At 62.3% G+C, this 20,158-nt stretch overlaps 1 protein-coding gene across 3 annotated transcripts in view; it reads right to left on the bottom strand.

Annotated features, from left to right (window-relative positions):
- The window catches only part of EIPR1 (EARP complex and GARP complex interacting protein 1), a 58,607-nt gene that overhangs the window by 377 nt on the left and 38,072 nt on the right, over positions 1 to 20,158 (bottom strand). For 2 of the 3 annotated variants that reach the window (XM_081101330.1, XM_081101332.1), the window contains 6 exons: positions 10,663 to 10,822; positions 6,784 to 6,883; positions 3,797 to 3,933; positions 1,691 to 1,858; positions 515 to 682; positions 1 to 20 (listed from right to left, as the gene is read on the bottom strand). The exon at positions 1 to 20 is cut by the window's left edge and continues 377 nt beyond it. In XM_081101330.1, coding sequence (XP_080957456.1) covers positions 1 to 20; positions 515 to 682; positions 1,691 to 1,858; positions 3,797 to 3,933; positions 6,784 to 6,883; positions 10,663 to 10,822 — 753 coding nt within the window. The remainder of the gene's footprint in view (positions 21 to 514; positions 683 to 1,690; positions 1,859 to 3,796; positions 3,934 to 6,783; positions 6,884 to 10,662; positions 10,823 to 20,158) is intronic. The other variant, XM_081101331.1, reaches the window with a different exon arrangement.

Here is a 20,158-nt window from a genome sequence, read left to right as displayed (position 1 = left end):
CCTGCGGGGGCTCCTGGCTCCTGGGGGGACCAGAGACACGTGTGAGCGAGCCACGGCCCCAGCTTCTCATCTGCCCGACGGGAGGGAGGAGCGCGGGGACCGCGGGAGCGCGTGGAGCCCACTCAGCCCGACAGCGCCTTGTCCCTGCGGCCTGGACGGTAGGCGCTGGCGTGATCAGCGAGGGGCCCCTGGTTCGGGGGTAACAGGGAACCGTCCCCGGGGGATGGAAACGAGGCCGTCAAAATGAGGAGGAGACGCTGCCTGTGACGCTGAGCAGAGGGACCTGGGCCGGGCCAGCGCAGCGCGGTCCTGGCAGGGCGGGGCGGTGCCCGTTCGGGGTCTCCTCCCTTTACGCTCTCCTTCCCGGGAAGCCTGCCCGGATGGCGCAGGGCGCCATGAGTGTGAGCCCCCGTCCCGGGGCTGACTACCCTGGCCGCAGAGGGGCTCCCCAGCACGTGCCGGAGGCCGCAGCCTGGCCCAGCCCAGCGGTGCCGGTCGGAAAGGCAGCTCCTACTTGTCCTCTGGGCGGCGCTCCTCCTGGTCGCTCAGGTCGTCGTCGTCCACCAGGTGGCCGAAGGGCTCGGAGGAGATGGACACCATGTTGGAGAGGATGACCCGGCTGTCGCTGCTGCCCGTGAGGACCAGCTGGTCGTGCGAGTGGTTATAGCGGACGTTCCACACCCTGGGGGCAGGGAGACGGCGCTCACAGGGCTGGGACCCCTGGACAGGGAGCGGGGGTCGCCTGGCACCCACTCCGAGCTGCCCAGGCTGACGCTGGGCAGTGCCCCCCAGTGGGCAGGCTTAGCGTGTTTCTCTGAAACCGCCTCGTCTCGACTCCCAGCAGCAGAGACGGGCAGTGGCGGCACGAGCCTCCGTCGGGGAGGCTGGCTGCCGGAGCTGCAGACAGGAGCCGCGCCTGGGCGCCCCGAGCAGCAGCCTAGAGGGTGAGTGCGGGGCCTGGGCACACACCCAGGGAGCACAGAGGGCTGAGCGCCCGCCGGCCGAGTGGCAGTGGAGAGGGCCCGCCCGCCCGCCCGCATGCCCGCCGCAGGGCCGGCGCTCCTGCCCGCACAGCGGTGATTACCGAACCTGTTAAAACTGTGCAGGGACCTGGGTTTTTAAGTTTCTGGCTGCAGGACAACAGCTTCTGGTAAGTAATTCCAAGAACTCGGGGAGACCACAGCGAGCCCCGTCGGCGACACGGGCCAGCCTGGGTGAGGCCCCCGACAGCACTGGGCTCTCACTATTCCACACACTCCCACTGTGCACACGTGTGCATACATGCACACACGTGCACAAGCGTGCACATACACGCTTTAATAAAAACCGCTCCTCCTATGCACTGTGCTACAGCTGATTTCACCTACTCGGCCAAAGCGAGGCAGGACGCTGGGCACGGTGTGCAGTGCCCACAGCCGTGCCCTGTCCAGGGGCACTGACCAGCCTGGCCCGCTGCCAGCACTGAGCACCTGAGCACACTCCTCTCCGACGTCTGAGCCAGCGCCTCCCTCCTTCCCTGCGTTCCCACCTCACAGACACTCCGGCCGGAGTGAGTGTTATTCAGGAAAAATAAGCCGGCCTGACTGGCTGACTCGCAGCACACGCTGAGCTGTGAGCCTCTCCGAGCGGCGAGGCCACCAGCACAACAAACTATACTCACGCCCCCCACCCACCCTGCCCGCGGCCCTACCAGTGCGAGTGCTCCTCCAGGGTCCGCACGGGCTCCGCGACGTTGCGCGTGTCCCAGAACTTGACCTTGCAGTCGTCCCCGCAGGTCGCCAGGTAGTACTGCTTGTTGGGGTTGAAGTCCAGGTCCCGCACCAGCTGCCCATGGGCGTTCTCCATGCAGTAGATCTGCCTGGGGGAGGCGCTCGAGCGTGAGGCGGGGCGGCCTGGCGCCAGACCTGCGGCACCCAGCGCCCAGGCCCCAGGCACCCCGCAGGGCTCCGCTCCAGGAGGCCAGGGAGCCGGCACCCACCTCAGCGCCCCCACCGCGGCGACGCGGCTGCGGCCTCTCCAGCAGCCCCCGGGGAAGGGATGCTGGTCTGGCTGTCAGATGTGACAGGTCCCTGGGGAACTAGAGGGGCAGAGGGCCTGCGTCTGCCATGGAGGACACGGGGGACGTGTCTGGGAAGCATGAGGTGAGAAGGACACAAGGACAGGACGGGGGTGGGGGTGGGGGGGGGCGCAGAGCACTGCTGGCACTGGGAGAGTCGGGGAAGGGGAGCGAGAGGGAAGAGCTGCCGCAGACGGGAGCAGCGCTGGCTGTGGCCGGGATGCTGCCACCAGGGTTGGGGTCAGACTCACACCATGCAGGCCGACACCGCAGGACCTTCGCCGGGTCCCTGCAGCCCGCCCGCCCTGCACCCGGCAGCCAAGGGCGGAGACGTGCAAATATGCACACGCCTGGCGCCGCCCTAGGCTGCTCTTAACAGGGTCTGAAACCACCGTCCCATCCAGCCCTGCCTGTGCGTCCTTCCTGCCCACACTGCCCGCTCCGCTCTCGGCCGCAGCTGTGACCTGTCCCACCATCAGGCCTATCACCCGTGGCCTCCGGGGGGCGGCGAACACCACACAGAAGCCAACCACCAGGGCACCACGTGTCTGTGCTCCAGGGCAGCCCTCGGTCCCTGTCACCTCGTCCTCCGGGTGGATCCCCGGCCCTGAGCCACGTTTAAGTCTGGAGCCGTGTTATCCTGCGCCCTCCCCGGGTGCCAGTATGTTTTCCTAAAATACCATGTCCTACGCCCGAGGCTCTTGCCGTGAGAGAGGGGACGTGGGAAACAGGAACTGGGGGGAGGGGGGGAGCGGTCGCGCGTGCGCGGGCACGGCCTGGCTTCCGCACGCTGCGGGGAACCGGGCTCAGGACAAAGCACAGCACAGCGGACAGCAAGCACCGAAGGCGCCGGCGCGACAGAAGCTGGAGCATCTGCAGAGAGCGATGCGAGCGGAGCCCTCAGCCACTCAGGGACCCGCAGAGCCGACCTGCGGAGGCGGGAGCTGCAGGGTGGCACCCCCAAACCACAGCCGCCAGGTCTGTGTGGGGTCTGCCTGTCACTCCACGAGCCTCCTGCCTCCAGACACTGCAGCTCTGCACCCCTTTTCAGAACGGTGACCCGAGGAGGAGGCAGTGTGGGGCCTGGGGTGGGGTCAGGGCACCGGCCCTGTGGACAGAGGGCACAGGCCGCAGTGGCAGCCGCCTCCTTGCCGGGTCTGCAGGGGCCTCGGGACTCAGCTTGAAGCCGTGCCCCGGAAGGCAAGCCCAGGCACTTGGTGACACCGTCCTCACAGCTCAGTGATAAACGACGTGTGCTGAGGGGACAGGCTGCATCTCACAGAGGCTGGCAGGGCTCCGTTGCCATGACAACAGACAAGGCTCCATCGCTCGCTGGCCTATCGGACCCCACCTGGAACGGAAACCGCTCCTCCCTGTCCCCCAGCACCGCAGGCTGCTGCACCTCACGAGGGAGACGGCAATCTGTCACCGCCAGCACAGAGACGGTGGCAAACCCGCCACCAGGGCCCGACTGTCCCTCGTGGGCCCCACCCCGGGGCACAGGAGCGGGCGGTGTCCCAGGAGCCCATCTCCATCTCATCAACAGCCAGGCTGAGGGGCCCCCGCGGAGCCCTGAACAGCCAGCGGAGCCCCCGCGGCCACGGCCACGACACACCAGCTCACGATGGGAGGAGACAAAACGCGACGCAGACAGACAAGCCACGTGCCCCACACCCATCTGCTGCGGGCGGCCTCGTGGGGGAAGGGGCGGCAGGCCGAGGCACCGGGCGTGTCACTGACCTCATGCTGCGCGTGTCCCAGCCTCGGACGGCGGTGTCGTTGGCCGTGGCCACCTGGGTGCAGTTGTGATGCGGGCTCCAGCGTCCCGAGGTGAACCTCAGCTGCCCCTTGCCTTCCAGCGACGCCGAGCTGGCCAGCTGCGAGGGAGGGAGAGAAGTAAGTGCACCCGCAGGACAGAGCGGGCGTCACTGAGACCGTCGGGAGGGCGGCTGGGTTTCCGCCCTGAGAATGTGTGAGCCTTCACTGAGGAAAACCGTAAGCCCAGCACAGCAAAGACAGACAGCGTATTAGTAACCGCCAGGACAGGCTGCCAGGGTGTGGTGAGAGGTCATCTGCTCCCACGCGAAAGAACAACAGGAAATAAACACCTGGCTGCCCCCAAAGAGCAAGTGGGTCCACAGGGTCCCCTCCAGGCAGAGGACACAGCTGGGCCTCATCACGTGTCTGAGCCCCCCGCCCCCAAGTCTGTCACACGGAGGTGAACACACCTCAGCAGGTAATGAGCTGCTCCTCAGACACCCACCTCCCGGGAGGGAGGGGCCCGGCTGGAGTCTGGGGAAGGGCTCCTCCTCATCTCACTTCCGCCCGCCCGCCCGCCCGCCCGCCCGCCCGCCAGGGACTCTGTGCCCCAACCCATCACACTGGCCACATGCTCTTCCCGTCGGGGTCGAGGGCCTGTCCACTCAGCGACTGCTGCAGGCGGGAGAGCGTGTGGCCGGCGTCTCTGCCCCGTCCCCCGCACACAGCCCTGTCGCTCCATCCTTGGGCACAGGCCTCGCAGAGGAGCACGCTGAGGGGGCCAGGGCCGGCCGCAGGTCGGACAGAGGCCGAAGGAGGCTGACGCTCTCGCCAGGGCTGTGTGTCCTGTGACTCCGGGGCACAGCCCCTCCTAGTGGTCGTCGGGGGCTCATAGCTCAGTGCAGGGCAAGCGTCCAGACGGGAGACAGACAGGCCTGCAACGCCCCAAGGAGCTAGGGGCAGTGCAGGGGACTGGACTAGAAACAGGGAGACCCCGTCTCCTCCCTAGGGCAGTGGCGACACGCTCGGACAGGACGTCAGGACGACTCCTTCACTCTGTGACCGCTCGGTGGCTGCCCGCCCAGCAGAGCCTGGCCCCTCCTATGGGCCTGTCCAAGCTCCCCTCCCAGCTCGCACTCAGCACCCCAGGCAGACGCCCTGGGCACTGCTGAGGGCGGCCCAGCCTCCAGCCACACGCCCAGCACAGCGCCTGGCCAGGCCGGGCCGGCGTCAGCTGCAGGTGACGGGCTCCTGAACCCCAGCCCCCCACCCCCCGGGTATGGTTTCAACCGGGAAACATCTAAAAGCACTAGTGCCCTTGGCACCCACTCTCCTCCCTCAGAGAGGCGTTCCTGCAGGTGCTGTGGCTCAGTGGTCAGCTCTGACCTATGAACCAGGAGGTCACAGTTCGATTCCCGGTCAGGGCACATGCCCTTCCTCTCTGAAATCAATGAAAATCCTTTTCTAAAAAGGCGTTCCTGCCTCAGGTCCTAGCACCGAGCGGGGTTCCTCTGCGGGAGCTCCAGGTGGATGTGCGGCCGGGAGGGCGCTGAGGCTCGTGGCACCTTGTGCCTTGGGCTCTGCCGCTCGCTGCACCCTGCAAGCAGCTATTTATCTCTAGAGCCAGTGAAGGCTGCTGGAGCCCAGAGATGAACGAGCACAGATCACAATGGGGGGCACCCCTCTGCCTTCGCCGGGGCCGGGACCCCGCGGACCCGCCCCCAGGCCTCCCCTGGGCTCTCGCTAATGATTATAAATGGCAGGGAACCTCCCGTCTAATTGCAAAGGGTAATGATGCAGCCAGCCTGAGATGAGACTCGCCACGAGGGCAAGATCCTCCAACAATAAAAAAATGGAGGAGCTGGGTGTGGAGACGCGGATCGATCAGGGGCTCAGTATTAAATGCCACGGCCCAGGGTCACAAAGTGGGACTGACAGAGTGCTGACGCTGACAAAAGAGGGGCCGGAGGACTAAATCGGTCTCTGCAGAAAATAAGTGGCAGGCTAATCGCCCACCGCAGAGCGCGCTGCGAGGATGGGGCCGGAGCTGTGTGCAGCGGGGCCATGGCCACGGCAGGACTGGGGCCTGAGCCTAAAGCGTGCGACTCCGCCACTGGGCTCTGGGCTCCTCCTGCCGGGGGGCTCCTCTCAGGGGCTGCACCCACACCTGCCAGACCAGCAGCGAGCTCGGCACCCACCTCCCTATGCCTCCCACCAGGAGACCCCCCCTGCCCGTCCCCCAGCCTACAGGCCCCGGACCTCCCGTCCCCCAGCCTACAGGCCCCGGGCCTCCCGTCCCCCAGCCTACAGGCCCCGGGCCTCCCGTCCCCCAGCCTACAGGCCCCGGGCCTCCCGTCCCCCAGCCTACAGGCCCCGGACCTCCCTTCTCGAGTCTGCAGGTCCTGAGATACCTCCTGAGACACGGCGAGGCCTGGGGGCCCCACACCCACGTGCACGGGAACAGCCCACGTGTCTGATGAGCCAGCCCTGAGCTCGGTGCATGGTGGAGCAAGAGGAGGTGAGCTGAAGGGTCCGGGTCTCGTCCAGCATCATTTCCACTCGGGGGACTAGGGAAGGGCTGCCTGCACCATGTCGTCAGCACCTGAGAGGTGACCTGGCCCAGCCCTAGGGACAGGCTCCTGAAGCAGAGGGGACGCGGGTGGGCATCTCCCTGCCTCGCGCGCACAGATGTGACGAAGGGGTAGTTTGTCCATTCTCGGGGTCCATGTCCATCTGTGCTCGGCCCGAGGCCCAACACCGAGCTGCTTTCACCTGACAGAGGCAATCGCTCAATACTCTGATCGATAACTCAATTCGGTCACTAACCACTTCATCATTAATGTACAATCCTGAAGACATGAATGGAGAAGTATATCTAAGTTTAAGTCAAATCTCTCTCTCTAAAAATCAATAACCTTTAAAAAATCCCGTTAAGAAATTAAAAGCGGGAAACGGCGCTTGTTACCTACCAGGGCCCGGCTGGAGCTCGCCTGCAGGTCCCACAGCAGAAGGTGGTTGTCCGCCAGGGAGATGACTCGCGTCCCGTCGCCCGTGGGCTCCCACACGACGCTGAGGGGGAGGAGCACGCGTGAGCACAGAGGACCCCGAACCCAGCCCGCCTCCTGCCTGCGCCAGACAGGCCGCGGCCCGGCCCTTGTGGGCGGGCGGATCGGGAACACGGGCGGCGCAGGGCGGCACCCCAACCTCCGCGCTGGGGGCGGACATGTGTCCTCCCCATCCACCTGCTGTGAGGACGCGGGGCTCTGGGGGATGAGGTGAGAGGAGGTGGTGAGGTGGGGCCCTCGATGGGATGGGTGTCCGAGTAAGGACTGACCCCGAGCAGACAGTCCTGGCCCCACCCTCCCACGGCAGATCCTCCCACAGAGGCCAGCACCCCATACGCAGCCTGCCACCCAGCCCTCAGGGGCCTCACAGGCCCCAGGCCCCGCCCAGGAGAGCAGGCCCCGCCCAGAGCTGGCCCCAGCAGAGGCAAGACACCCCTCTACCCCTGGTGGGGCGGTTATGTCCGCCCCTGAGCAACACCTGACACTCTAGAGCAGTGGTCGGCAAACTGCGGCTCGCGAGCCACACGCGGCTCTTTGGCCCCTTGAGTGTGGCTCTTCCACAAAATACCACGTGCGGCGCACACATACAGTGCGACTGAAACTTCGTGGCCCATGCGCAGAGGTCGGTATTCTGTGGAAGAGCCACACTTTGCGGAGCCGCGGTTTGCCGACCACTGCTCTAGGGCACGAGGAGCACACGCCGGCCGGTCTGTTCCAGGTCCCCAGAGCCAGGTGCACACGCACACCGGCCCCGGCACCTCTCGGGCTGGCCTGGGAGCTGCAGTCAATGCCAGGTGCCGTGACAACTCGACCCCCTCCCTCACTGCCCTTGGCCGGGAAGAGGCCGACAGGCACACGTGCATAAGCATCAACTCCACGCCCAGCCACGCTCCTCGGGAAACCAAAGCCCACAGCTACGGGAGCCACCGGAAGCAGCGAGCCGCCCAGCGAGCCTTCCCCAGACACCGGCCAGCGCACCCTCTCCCGGCTCAACCAAGCGGCCACCTCGCCTCGTCCGGTCCCAGGAGTGGAGGGGGTGGCGGGTTCCCTTCAGGAAACTGCTCACTGTGCCTCGCTTTCTCCTCATTCAGCCCTTCTCCTGCCTCCTCGGGGCCAGGGAGAGATGGACCTGACCGGCTGCCTCCTGCACGCCCCGCGCTGGGGATCGAGCCCACACTCTGTCATGTGCCCTGACCGGGAATCGGCCCGTGACCTCCTGGTTCCTAGGTCGACCCCTACCCCGAGCCAGGCCGGCCGGGCTTCAGGGTTCCTCTTTGCGGAGGGGGCTCCGCCCAGGGAACGGCGGTGCCTGCGGCTCAGCAGGAGTGAGCACTGACACTGACCACGGGGCGGGAAGGGGCCGCTGGCCGGGTGAGGGGTGGACCTGCAGGACCTGCGTCCCCAAGCCTCCCTCTGGCGGCCGTGGTCCAGGGCCCGCACGCAGCACCTGGAGGGGCAGTGGTGGGTGAGGACGGGCACAGCGGCGCTGGCCCCTCCTGGAGCGCGGCTCCTGGCCGAGTCCCGCCATCCTGTCCTCTCCCAGAGCGAGCCTGGCAGCGCCGGGGCGGACACGTCCTCTGAGGGATGCATCCGGCCGGCCCTCAAGTCCACAGTCCACAGGCCTCTCCAGTCAAGGCCGATCCTCAGGCCCAGGGGGCCCGCTGCCTCGCCAGGTCCCTCCTGGGTGGGAGGACACAGCCCAGCGATGCCAGGAATGCGGCACCCACAGGGCGGCTCGCTCAGCAAGCCCAACCTCTCCCTGGTGCTCCTGCAAGCAGAGTCAGCTGAAACCACATTTTAAAGCAGATTCTTGATCTAAATGCCAAACAGCAGTCTGGCTTCTCCTCACCTTTCCTCCTTCTCTCCCCGCCCCCCATGTTTTAAAAGCAGGCGGGGAAACACCAAGCAGAGCTGAAAACCCTCACGCCCAGAGCCAGCACACCTCCAGGCTTCCCCACGGCACCTCTGCCGGTGTAGCTGGGCCTGCCGAGGCGGGTGGGGAGCCAGCCCCCCGCGGCCCTTTGGCTCCTGGTGCCCGGAGCAAGCTCCCTCCCCTGAACCCACCCCTCTGCACTGGCCAAGGGCCCGGAGGCATCTGTACACAGCGACCTCCCCAAGTGGCTGCAGCCTGCACCCTGTCTCACTGCCCTGCCCCCCAGTGCTGGTACCTCCCAGAACACGCACACGTGCGCATACACGCACACGCACACACACACACACGCACACACACGCACACATACACACACACGCACACACGCACACACACACGCACGCACACACACGCACGCACACACACACGCACACACGCACGCACACACACGCACACGCACACGCACACGCACACGCACACGCGCGCGCGCACACACACGCACACGCACACACACACGCGCGCGCACACACACGCACGCACGCACACACACGCACACGCACACGCACACGCACGCACACGCACACGCACACGCGCGCGCGCGCACACACACGCACATGCACACACACACGCACATGCACACACACGCACATGCACACACACACGCACATGCACACACGCACACACACGCGCGCACGCACGCACACACACACACACACACGCACGCACGCACGCACACACGCAGAGGCGCACACGTACTGACACAAAGGCCTGCAGGGAACAAGGTGCTGTTTGAAATGTGAACTAACAGCCTGTCATTCACACAGATGCGCTCTGCCCTCGACCATCCAGGCGATTCCTCCTGCGCCGTGGGCCTCCCCTGCCCCCCCACACGGCGTCCCCTCGCTCTGTAGGCCTGCCCTGCCCTCAGTCAGGACTGTGCTCAGGCGCACCTGCTAGAACCACCGGACCTGCCACTCTGCTCCCTTCCCAGCTTCCGGACCCGCCACTGGCGGGACCGACTGGGCCCAGCTCCAAGTGTCCCTCCTCAGCACTCCCTCTGCAACCATCCTCCCAGGCCCACGGCCCACAGGCCCTCCCACTCCTCCCGGGCCACGGCCCACAGGCCCTCCCACTCCTCCCGGGCCACGGCCCACAGGCCCTCCCACTCCTCCCGGCCCACGGCCCACAGGCCCTCCCACTCCTCCCGGGCCACGGCCCACAGGCCCTCCCACTCCTCCCGGGGCCACGGCCCAAAGCCCACAGGCCCTCCCACTCCTCCCGGGCCACGGCCCACAGGCCCTCCCACTCCTCCCAGGCCCACGGCCCACAGGCCCTCCCACTCCTCCCGGGCCACGGCCCACAGGCCCTCCCACTCCTCCCGGGGCCACGGCCCAAAGCCCACAGGCCCTCCCACTCCTCCCGGGGCCACGGCCCACAGCCCACAGGCCCTCCCACTCCTCCCACTCCTCCCAGGCCCACGGCCCACAGGCCCTCCCACTCCTCCCACTCCTCCCAGGCCCACGGCCCACAGGCCCTCCCACTCCTCCTGGGGCCCACGGGAGGGCGCAGGACTCCGACGACGCGCACAGTGCACCCAGGTCCAGTCCCAGAATTACAGGCTCCACCTGAAGCGACAGCCGCTCCAGAGGCTGCCGATCAGTCGGAGTGTACGTGCGGCGACGGAGCCCTCAGCCCAGGGCCGCACACAGCCCAGCGTCACCCCTGGCAGCCCCCACGGGTCAGCCCATCACGTGTGGGCGGCAGGGTTTCTGTGTCCAACCTGGAAAACAACTGGCACTAAAACAAAAAGAGAGCGAGCAGCGGACAGCCAGGCTTCAGGGAGGAGAGGCCGGCGCCCGCCGCTCGCCCCGCAGGCGGACCCCGGGCTGCACGGGGATGGGTCCCGGACCTACCAGGCCACACTGCCGTGCGCCGCCACACCGTCCAGGTCACACAGCAGCTCCAGGGCGTGCGCCGTGCTCGACGACTCGTCGGGGGACTCGTGGCTGCCCGGCTCCGACTCCTCCGGCATCCTCCACACCGCGGCGCACGTCAGCACTCTGCTGTCTGCGACTGGGGACAGGGGGTGTCAGAGGCATGGGCGGCCCGTCTGCAGACCCCCGGGGGGGCCCAGCGCCCGCAGGGCAGGCGGCACGGCCGAGCAGCAAGCAGAAGGCCCTGCTCCCGCTTAACCGCCTCTTCCCGGCTTGAAAAGCATGTTCTGTTTCAGAACAAATTTAATTTCCTCAAAATCGATGTCCTCCCGTTCTTCCTCAACAGTTCTCCAAACAATAGAGCCACCGGGGCCGGGGGCGGGCATGTAACTGGGGGGCAGGAAACTGCTGGGAGCCACCCCCGCTGGGTGCTGAGGCTCCTGGCCCTGAAGATGCTCCCGGGATCCGCGTGTCCTCAGGCACCTGGGCGGCCGCTCTGTGGTGAGGGACTCAGCTTGGGTCGGAAAGACGGCCGCTTGGTCTCTGCCAGGAAGCGTCTCAGTAAGACGAAGGGATGGGACTTAACATGATGTGGTAAGAGTTAGTCGTGAACTCCTGAACACAAGCCTTTTCACACCCGCTTCCCATGTAGCTCTAACGTACACGCTCACACACACCTCCCGTTCAGAGGAGGCCTGAATGCATGCTGAGAAAAGCACTAACATGAAGAGGAGAGAGCTGTGGGGTGAGGAAGAACGCTCCCCAGGCGTATTTCCTGTGCAAACATACGAAGGAAAGAAAGGGCCTGGCATCACATTCGAAACGCTCACTTCCTGGCGGCCACAACGGCCCTTCAATCCAAATGCCAACGAATCAGCCAAGAAATAGGGCCGGGAACACGCGAGCAAGCTGCCTGCCTCCCAGGAAGGACCAGCGTCGCCACTGTCGCCGCGATCGTCAGTCAGCAGGTGAATCCGATTCCAACAGGCCTTCTGACCCCCATCCCAGCGCGCACGTCACAGACCTCGCTGGGTCTGACCTCGATGGAGCCGAGGCTGAGAGAGAAGGAGTCCGAGTGTCGCACAGACACTAAACGCCAACACGTCCATCTCAACCACGGAACGCACAATGGCTTCCGTCTACAGAAGAAATCAATTGTTGCTGAAACTTTCCATTAGTCTTTCTATAGAGCCTAGGAGACCGGCAGTGGCGCTCCTGAGTACATGAGCATCGCCACAGAGAGAGCTGGCAACTGCGAGCTGGAGAGAAGTGAGCCTGCAGCCTTCACCGACAGCGGCCCAGACGGCACTCGTCCTCCTCAGCGACAGGAAAACGTCTCATCTGAAGCGAGGGGACGAATAGCGTGAGAACCAGGTCGTGGCACCGCACAAAACGAATGGAGTGCACAGGACGACAAAAGGTGCGGGGCAGTAAAAACAGCTCTTACTGGGAGTGGCTGGGCCAGGTTCTCACTGCACAGATTCCTTCCGGAGCATTCTGCTCAGGCGTCAGGACATCGTCCTTTCCTATACCTCCTGTTCACCAGGCCCATGTCATAGTGGGGGTGAAACATTATCACCTTCCCCTCGAGAAGTAATGCTGCATATTCCCACGCCCAGTTAGCACTACCCTAGAGCTACATATGAACACGCCCAGTTAGCTCTACCCTAGAGCTACATATGAACACGCCCAGTTAGCTCTACCCTAGAGCTACATATGAACATGCCCAGTTAGCACTACCCTAGAGCTACATATGAACACGCCCAGTGAGCTCTACCCTGGAGCTACATATAACACACCCAGTTAGCACTACCCTAGAGCTACATATGAACACGCCCAGTTAGCTCTACCCTAGAGCTACATATGAACACGCCCAGTTAGCACTACCCTAGAGCTACATATGAACACGCCCAGTTAGCACTATCCTAGAGCTACATATGAACACGCCCAGTTAGCACTACCCTAGAGCTACATATAACACGCCCAGTTAGCACTACCCTAGAGCTACATATGAACACGCCCAGTTAGCTCTACCCTAGAGCTACATATAACACGCCCAGTTAGCTCTACCCTAGAGCTACATATGAACATGCCCAGTTAGCTCTACCCTAGAGCTACATATGAACACGCCCAGTTAGCACTACCCTAGAGCTACATATGAACACGCCCAGTTAGCACTCCCCTAGAGCTACATATGAACACGTCCAGTTAGCTCTACCCTAGAGCTACATATGAACACGCCCAGTTAGCTCTACCCTAGAGCTACATATGAACACGCCCAGTTAGCTCTACCCTAGAGCTACATATGAACACGCCCAGTTAGCACTGGACCAGAGCTGCATTTGCCACGCCCAGTTGGCACTGGACCAGAGGTCCTGACTGCTTCAATCCGGCAGGAATATGTGTGTAGGAAATTAGAGACCTTCTACACTACAGCATGAGAAATATGTTGGAAACTTCAGCGAACTGCTGAACACAATGGTGCTATGTAAAAATTAATTGGCCATCTATAGATTAGCAAAAATTTAGAACACAAAATTTGAATAAGTACTAACAATCACATTAAAAATCAAACATCCAATAATGTCTGAAGCCAGAGGCGTGAGGCCCGCGCGTGGCCAGCGAGGAATGTGTGGTGAGAAAGCGGCCTGCAGAGGCGGGAGGACAGCTCGGCCGGAAGCTGCTCCCGGGCAGCCCTCGAGCTCCAGCATCTTCTGAGAATCCAGCGACCTGCTTCCGGAATTCTAGTTTCCATGGGGACGTGACCGCCAGACGGGCAAGACCGTTGAAGGAGGCCGGAGTGGGTGGCTCCCACTCTAGCACCAGTCGGCATGACAGGAGGGCGAGAGCCACAGGCCTCAGGGCGACGGCCACCTGGCTTCCCACGGAGCCCTGCGCTGGAGCGGCGGCCGCAGGGCTGCACGTCTGCGGGAAATGAGCTCGCCCCTGCCTCACAGCACACTCCCAGGCCAACTCCAGGCACACTGAAGACCAGACAGGAAAGAAAATAGGCCAGGCTCTTCGAGAACGCATGGCGGAAGGTCCCCTCAGCCTTGGCATCAGCACAGACTTCGCCACCAGGAAGGAGAAGCACCAATCACAGCGGAGAGACTGACAACGCGGCCACGTTAATGCAGAACCTCGGTCACCAGGACACTGGACCTCATCAAAACTAGAAACTGCTTCTCTCGGAAACACTGGTAAAAATGAAGCAAAGCTGGGAGAACACATGCGTGATACTTATGCCTGACAAATGGCTTGCATCCAGAATATATTTTTTAAAAAAACCTCTTATAATTTAAGACAAATGAGCCAATTTTTAAAAATGGGCAGAAGACTGCCCGGCCGGTGTTGTTCGATGGTTGAGCATCGACCTATGAACCAGGAGGTCATGGCTCGATTCCTGGTCAGGACGCATGCCTGGGTTGTGGGCTCGATCCCCAGCAGGGGACGTGCAGGAGGCAGCCGACCCATCATTCTCATCACTGATGTTTCTCTCTCTCCCTTCCTCTCTGAAGTCACTAAAGAGATTCTAATGGGCAGGAGTCTGAGTCCGACGCTCCTCAAAGGAAAACACAGGAATGGCCAGCGAGCAGCGGGAAAGATGCTCAACAGCCAGTGACTGGAGAAACGCCAAGTAACACAGCGAGCCACCCCCCTGCGGGGCTGGGTCTCCTGGAAAAAGACCGGCCACGCCGAGTTCTGGCAGCCACACAGAGCAGCGGCCCTCCTGGCTCCGGGCACGTGTACCCGCACAGGCGCGGCGGCACCCACTGACCAGACGCCCATCGCTCTCAGGAGAGCAGGCGTGGCCTGGCGACAGTAAGCAGCTGCCAGAGTCGGGGCGGCAATGATCACAGCGACCAACCAGGCCAGGTGCCAGCCAGGGAGGCTGACTGGCCGAGGACTGCGGAGCCGGTACCCCGGGTGCAGGCAGAGGGCCCGGCACAGAGCGCCGCTGGCCTAACATGCATGACAAACGCATAGACAATCGCAGAGGGAAACTAGCGTGAGGGCACAGGAGGCTGAGGGGAGCCGCCCTGGGAGGTAGGGTGCTTCCTGTCGAAGCCAGCCAATGGCGGCACGACAGACACGCCCCAGGCCAGGAAGCCCTCCGCGGGCAGCCGAGGCTTGGCCCTGCTGCACTGGGTCGGAGGCTCTCCCTGCCCCCTGCCCCCTGCCTCCATCCTTCCACCCAATACAGGCCCCACCTGCCAGCCAGCCAGCCGCACCCCCGGCTCAGCGTGGCTCCCAGGAGGCGACCTGGCAAGTGTGCCACCTGCACTGCGCCTGGCACCTCACATTTTACTTACATTCTCCCCAAAAATCTCTTTTACTTTCAATAAATCCCCTCAGTCTCAAAACTCAGAAACCAGGCACTTGGAAAGCAGTGCTCGTGTCCTCCCTGCTGCCGCCTGCCTGGGTCTGTGCCCTTGACGGGCGCGGCAGCCCGTCCCACCGGAGGCGGATGCCTGCTCCTGCTCTTGGCTCTGCCTTGGGCCATGGCACTTGCTTTGCCAACGGGGTGTTAGCAGCTGTGAAACAGGCAGAGACTTGAATCGCCCTTGCCCAGTCGAGCAGACTAGTGCTGTTGCCATGGGAGCAGGGATGGAGAGCCACTGTTCCTGGGAGGATGGACCCAGCTGGTGGCTGGCACTGAGCCAGACACGCCCACAGCTGGCCAGCCAACCCCCAGCCAACAGGAGACAGAGCGGACAGAAGAAAGGCTCTAGGACAGCGGTTCTCAACCTGTGGGTCACGACCCCTTCGTCGGTCGAACGACCCTTCCACAGGGGTCGCCTAAGACCATCCTGCATATCAGATATTTACATGACGATTCATAACAGTAGCAACATGACAGTTATGAAGTAGCAACAAAAATAATGTTATGGTTGGGTCACAACTTGAGGAACTGTATTTAAAGGGCCGGAAGGTTGGGAACCGCTGCTCTAGGAGCTCCAAGCACTGTGGCGTTTGTTAGGCAGCAGTACGCTGACTTATAGCATCATGTGGCCACTAACGAAAGCCATACATGTGTGCAGGCTACTAACCATCATGTAGCCACTAGCTAAAGCCATACATGTGTGCAGGCTACTAACCATCATGTAGCCACTAGCTAAAGCCATACATGTGTGCAGGCTACTAACCATCATGTAGCCACTAGCTAAAGCCATACATGTGTGCAGGCTACTAACCATCATGTAGCCACTAGCTAAAGCCATACATGTGTACAGGCTACTAACCATCATGTGGCCACTAGCTAAAGTCATACATGTGTGCCAGTAACTATCATGTAGCCACCAGCTAAAGTCATATGTGCAGCCCTAGCTGGTTTGGCTCAGTGGATAGAGCATCGGCCTGTAGACCAAAGGGTCCCAGGTTCAATTCTGGTCAAGGGCACATGCCTGGGTTGCAGGCTCAGTCCAATGTGCAGGAAGCAGCCGATCAATGGTTCCCTCTCATCACTGAGGTTTCTCTCTCTCTATTCCTCTCCCTTCCTCTCTGGAATAAATAAAAATAAAGCCATACGTGCAAGCTACTAACTATCATGTAGCCACTAACTAAAGTCATACATGTGTGCTACTGTCATGTAGCCACTGCCTATAACCACACGTGTGCTACTGTCATGTAGCCACTGCCTATAACCACACGTGTGCTGCTATCATGTAGCCACTACCTATAACCACGTGTGCTGCCATCATGTAGTCACTACCTGTAATCACACGTGTGCTACTGTCATGTAGCCACTGCCTATAACCACACGTGTGCTGCTATCATGTAGCCACTACCTATAACCACGTGTGCTGCCATCATGTAGTCACTACCTGTAATCACACGTGTGCTACTGTCATGTAGCCACTGCCTATAACCACACGTGTGCTGCTATCATGTAGCCACTGCCTATAACCACGTGTGCTGCCATCATGTAGTCACTACCTGTAATCACGTGCGATACTGTCATGTAGCCACTACCTATAACCACGTGTGCTGCTATCATGTAGTCACTACCTATCATCACACGTGTGATACTGTCATGTAGCCACTACCTATAACCACATGTGTGCGATCATCATGTAGTCACTACCTGTAATCACACGTGTGCTGCCATCATGTAGTCACTACCTGTAATCACACGTGTGTGCTGCCATCATGTAGTCACTGCCTGTAATCACACGTGTGCTGCCATCATGTAGTCACTACCTGTAATCACACGTGTGTGCTGCCATCATGTAGTCACTGCCTGTAATCACATGTGTGCATTGCCATCATGTAGTCACTGCCTGTAATCACACGTGTGTGCTAGCCTCCATCTGGTATGACAGCACACAGCTGAGTGGGTCCCTCCCCACAGGCTGTAACCATAACCACATGGTGACACAGCACACGGCCAAGGGGCAGATGCCTCCGGGCCCCCAGGGCCCCACGGAGAGCGCCTTCCCCGGGAGAACATGATGGTGCGGGTCGGGAATGTCAGGGTTAAGGGGTCCTTTCCATCAAAGTTACAGTCCCCTCAGCACCTGGCAGGTCTGAACAATCGAGGAAGCAGCCGGGCCTGCCAACATTCCTGAAGAGGAGGAGCCAGGTCCTAACGGAAGCCATACATGCAGGCTGCTGACAAGGCCTGACCGCCGGCCCGTCTCCTTCCTCACCGCAGACACTGGCGCCCACCTGAGGCCACGCCGGCCAGTCCGCGTGGGCAGGACGTCCGGGAGCAGGTGGAGGGGAGCGAACCCTCGCTGTGCGTGCTCCCCCCACGGTGCTGGGCGCCGTGCCCTCCTGCGCAGAAGGAGACCTGCCTTGCCGGCCATCTTCCAGTGTCTGTCATTCCCGACACTGCTGAGGAGCTTTCTGACAAGACCCGGCCACGCCCCGCGCAGAGGCATCCCAGAGGCTGGGTCAGCCCCACGGGAGGAGGAGAGAGTGGCCAGTGGTTCACCCTGGGGTGCGACAAGGGCATTAAAGCCCTAAGAACGGCGGCGCGCCTCCGAGGCCAGGCCGGCAGGGTCTTGTGTGTGGAGGTCTGCTCTGCACACGGCGTGGAGACGCAATTTCCAACGAGGACCAAGTACCTGCAGAGAATCCGATTCAATCAACACAAAAAGAGATGAAAGGCCGGTGCTGGGCTTTAGAACGGGCAGCCTGGCATCACCCGTAAGGTGGCTAAGCAGGTCAAGAGGCTACAGCGGGGACGCGTCAGGGTCATGCGACATTTATCATCAGAGCGCGCTGAGCACAGGGAAGAAATGGCAGTGCCTGGGAACCGCAAGGCAGACCTGAGCAGACCCTCCCTCCTCATTCCGAGCCCAGCGCACGCACCTGCTGTGCGGTCCCCGGGACACGTCCCGTCCCTGCTTGCTCGGCAGGGCCACCCGCAGGGAAAAGGGCCGCCCAGGGCCAGCACACAAGGAGCTCCCGGACCCGACAGGCTCACACGAGGACGAGAGGCCACAGGGGCTCCGTGAGCAGGTGGGATCCGGACAAAACCACTACCACAGCAACCGAAACATCAGCTCCGTTAGCAAGAGAGGAGTTCGCATAACACAAAAGGAAACGAGGTTCCTTCCCAAAACGTTGGGGAACCAAAATAGTTTTTAAGTATACATTTTTATTGATTTCAGGGAGGAAGGGGGAGGGAAAGAGAGAGAAAAACATCAATGATGAGAGAGAATCATTGATTCACTGCCTCCTGCACGCCCCCCACTGGGGATCAAGCCCACAACCCGGGCCTGTGCCCTGACTGGGCATCGAACTGCAACCTCCTGATTCCTAAGTTGACACTCAACCCCTGAGCCACACTGGCTGACCAAACCAAAATATTTTTTCTAAAAATTGGAAATAAAAGGAAAAAGTTCAAGGAAATGTCTAGCGTATGGAAAGTTGAGCTGGATTTTCTAAAAGATGCTAACATTCCTTCCCAGAACCGAACCTGAACATGTGGTGCAGAAGGTAAGCCAAAACCGGTGTGGCTCAGTGGATAGAGCGTCGGCCTGCGGACTGAAGGGTCCCAGGTTCTATTCAGGTCAAGGGCATGTACCTGGGTTGTGGGCACATCCCCGGTGGGGGATGTGCAGGAGACGGCTGATCGATGTTTCTCTCTCATCGATGTTTCTGACTATCTCTCTCCCTTCCTCTCTGTAAAAAAACAATAAAAATACATTTTTTTTTTTAAAAAAGAAGAAGGTGAGTCCAAGTCCCTTCCTGAGAACCTTGCGAGGAGCAGGCACCTGAGGGAGACAGTGACGGGCACGCAGGAGCGCCGCCCCACCCGCCATGTGCACCTGCAGAGCCGGCGGAGGACGGTGCGGGGCAGGTCCGCCATGTGCACCTGCAGAGCCGGCGGAGGACGGTGCGGGGCAGGCCCGCCATGTGCACCTGCAGAGCCGGCGGAGGACGGTGCGGGGCAGGTCCGCCATGTGCACCTGCAGAGCCGGCGGAGGCCGGTGCGGGGCAGGCCCGCCATGTGCACCTGCAGAGCCGGCGGAGGACGGTGCGGGGCAGGTCCGCCATGTGCACCTGCAGAGCCGGCGGAGGCCAGTGCGGGGCAGGCCCGCCATGTGCACCTGCAGAGCCGGCGGAGGCCAGTGCGGGGCAGGCCCGCCATGTGCACCTGCAGAGCCGGCGGAGGCCAGTGCGGGGCAGGTCCGCCATGTGCACCTGCAGAGCTGGCGGAGGACCGTGTGGGGCAGGTCCGGGGAACACGGCAGGCGCTGCCAAGGCTCCGACCTCAGAGCAGAGGAGGCTGAGGAGAGCAGCCTGGGTCAGAGGCCGCCCGCACACCCACCCGACACGCAAATCGGGCTCCACTCCCCGGACCCCGTGTCCGTGGGTCTCAGCAGAGCCTCCACACCCACAGCAATCACAGGGACCAAGGTGCTTTCAAGGAGGGAAACGTTCTCTTTAGCAGGAACCTGCTAAACAACCAGAGAGGCTTCTCCTTCCACATCTCCTTCAAAGCTCCCTGGGGCTGGGTCCTGAATTCCCGCTGAAATGACAGGAGCCAGAGGGCAGGGCCCTGCTCCCTGCGCCCCAGCCACGGCCACGGCCGAACCGCAACGTCGCCCCGCACACCACCCCAAGGCCACGGAGGCCCAGGGGCAGGGCTGGCTCGCAGGGTCGGAGGGAATGAACTCTCCTGCTAAGGAACAGCACGGCTGACAGAAAGAGGCGCTGCTCCCACGTGAGTCTTTACGGCCAGGCGACTGGAAGCCACTGTCTGTTTCTCACACAGCACGTGAGCTACAGGCACTTAATGAGACCAGGAGATAGGGGCGCAGGGGGAGGCCTCGGGGCTGAGGCGCACAGTGGGGATCACCCCGTGAGGCTTACAGGCCTGCAAAGGGGATAAGCACCTCGGTGAGCCTGCACAGCCACTCCAATCCCAGCTAAAGGGCTAGCAGTGCCGACACGGGCAGGGGCAGGGGCAGAGACAGGAACAGGGGCAGGGGCAGGGGCATGGGCAGGGACAGGGGCAGGG

The sequence above is a fragment of the Myotis nattereri genome (genome assembly GCF_964212035.1).
Source record: "Myotis nattereri genome assembly, chromosome: 10".
NCBI classification, from domain to species: Eukaryota; Metazoa; Chordata; class Mammalia; order Chiroptera; family Vespertilionidae; genus Myotis; species Myotis nattereri.
This window is presented reverse-complemented; position numbering and strand designations above follow the sequence as displayed.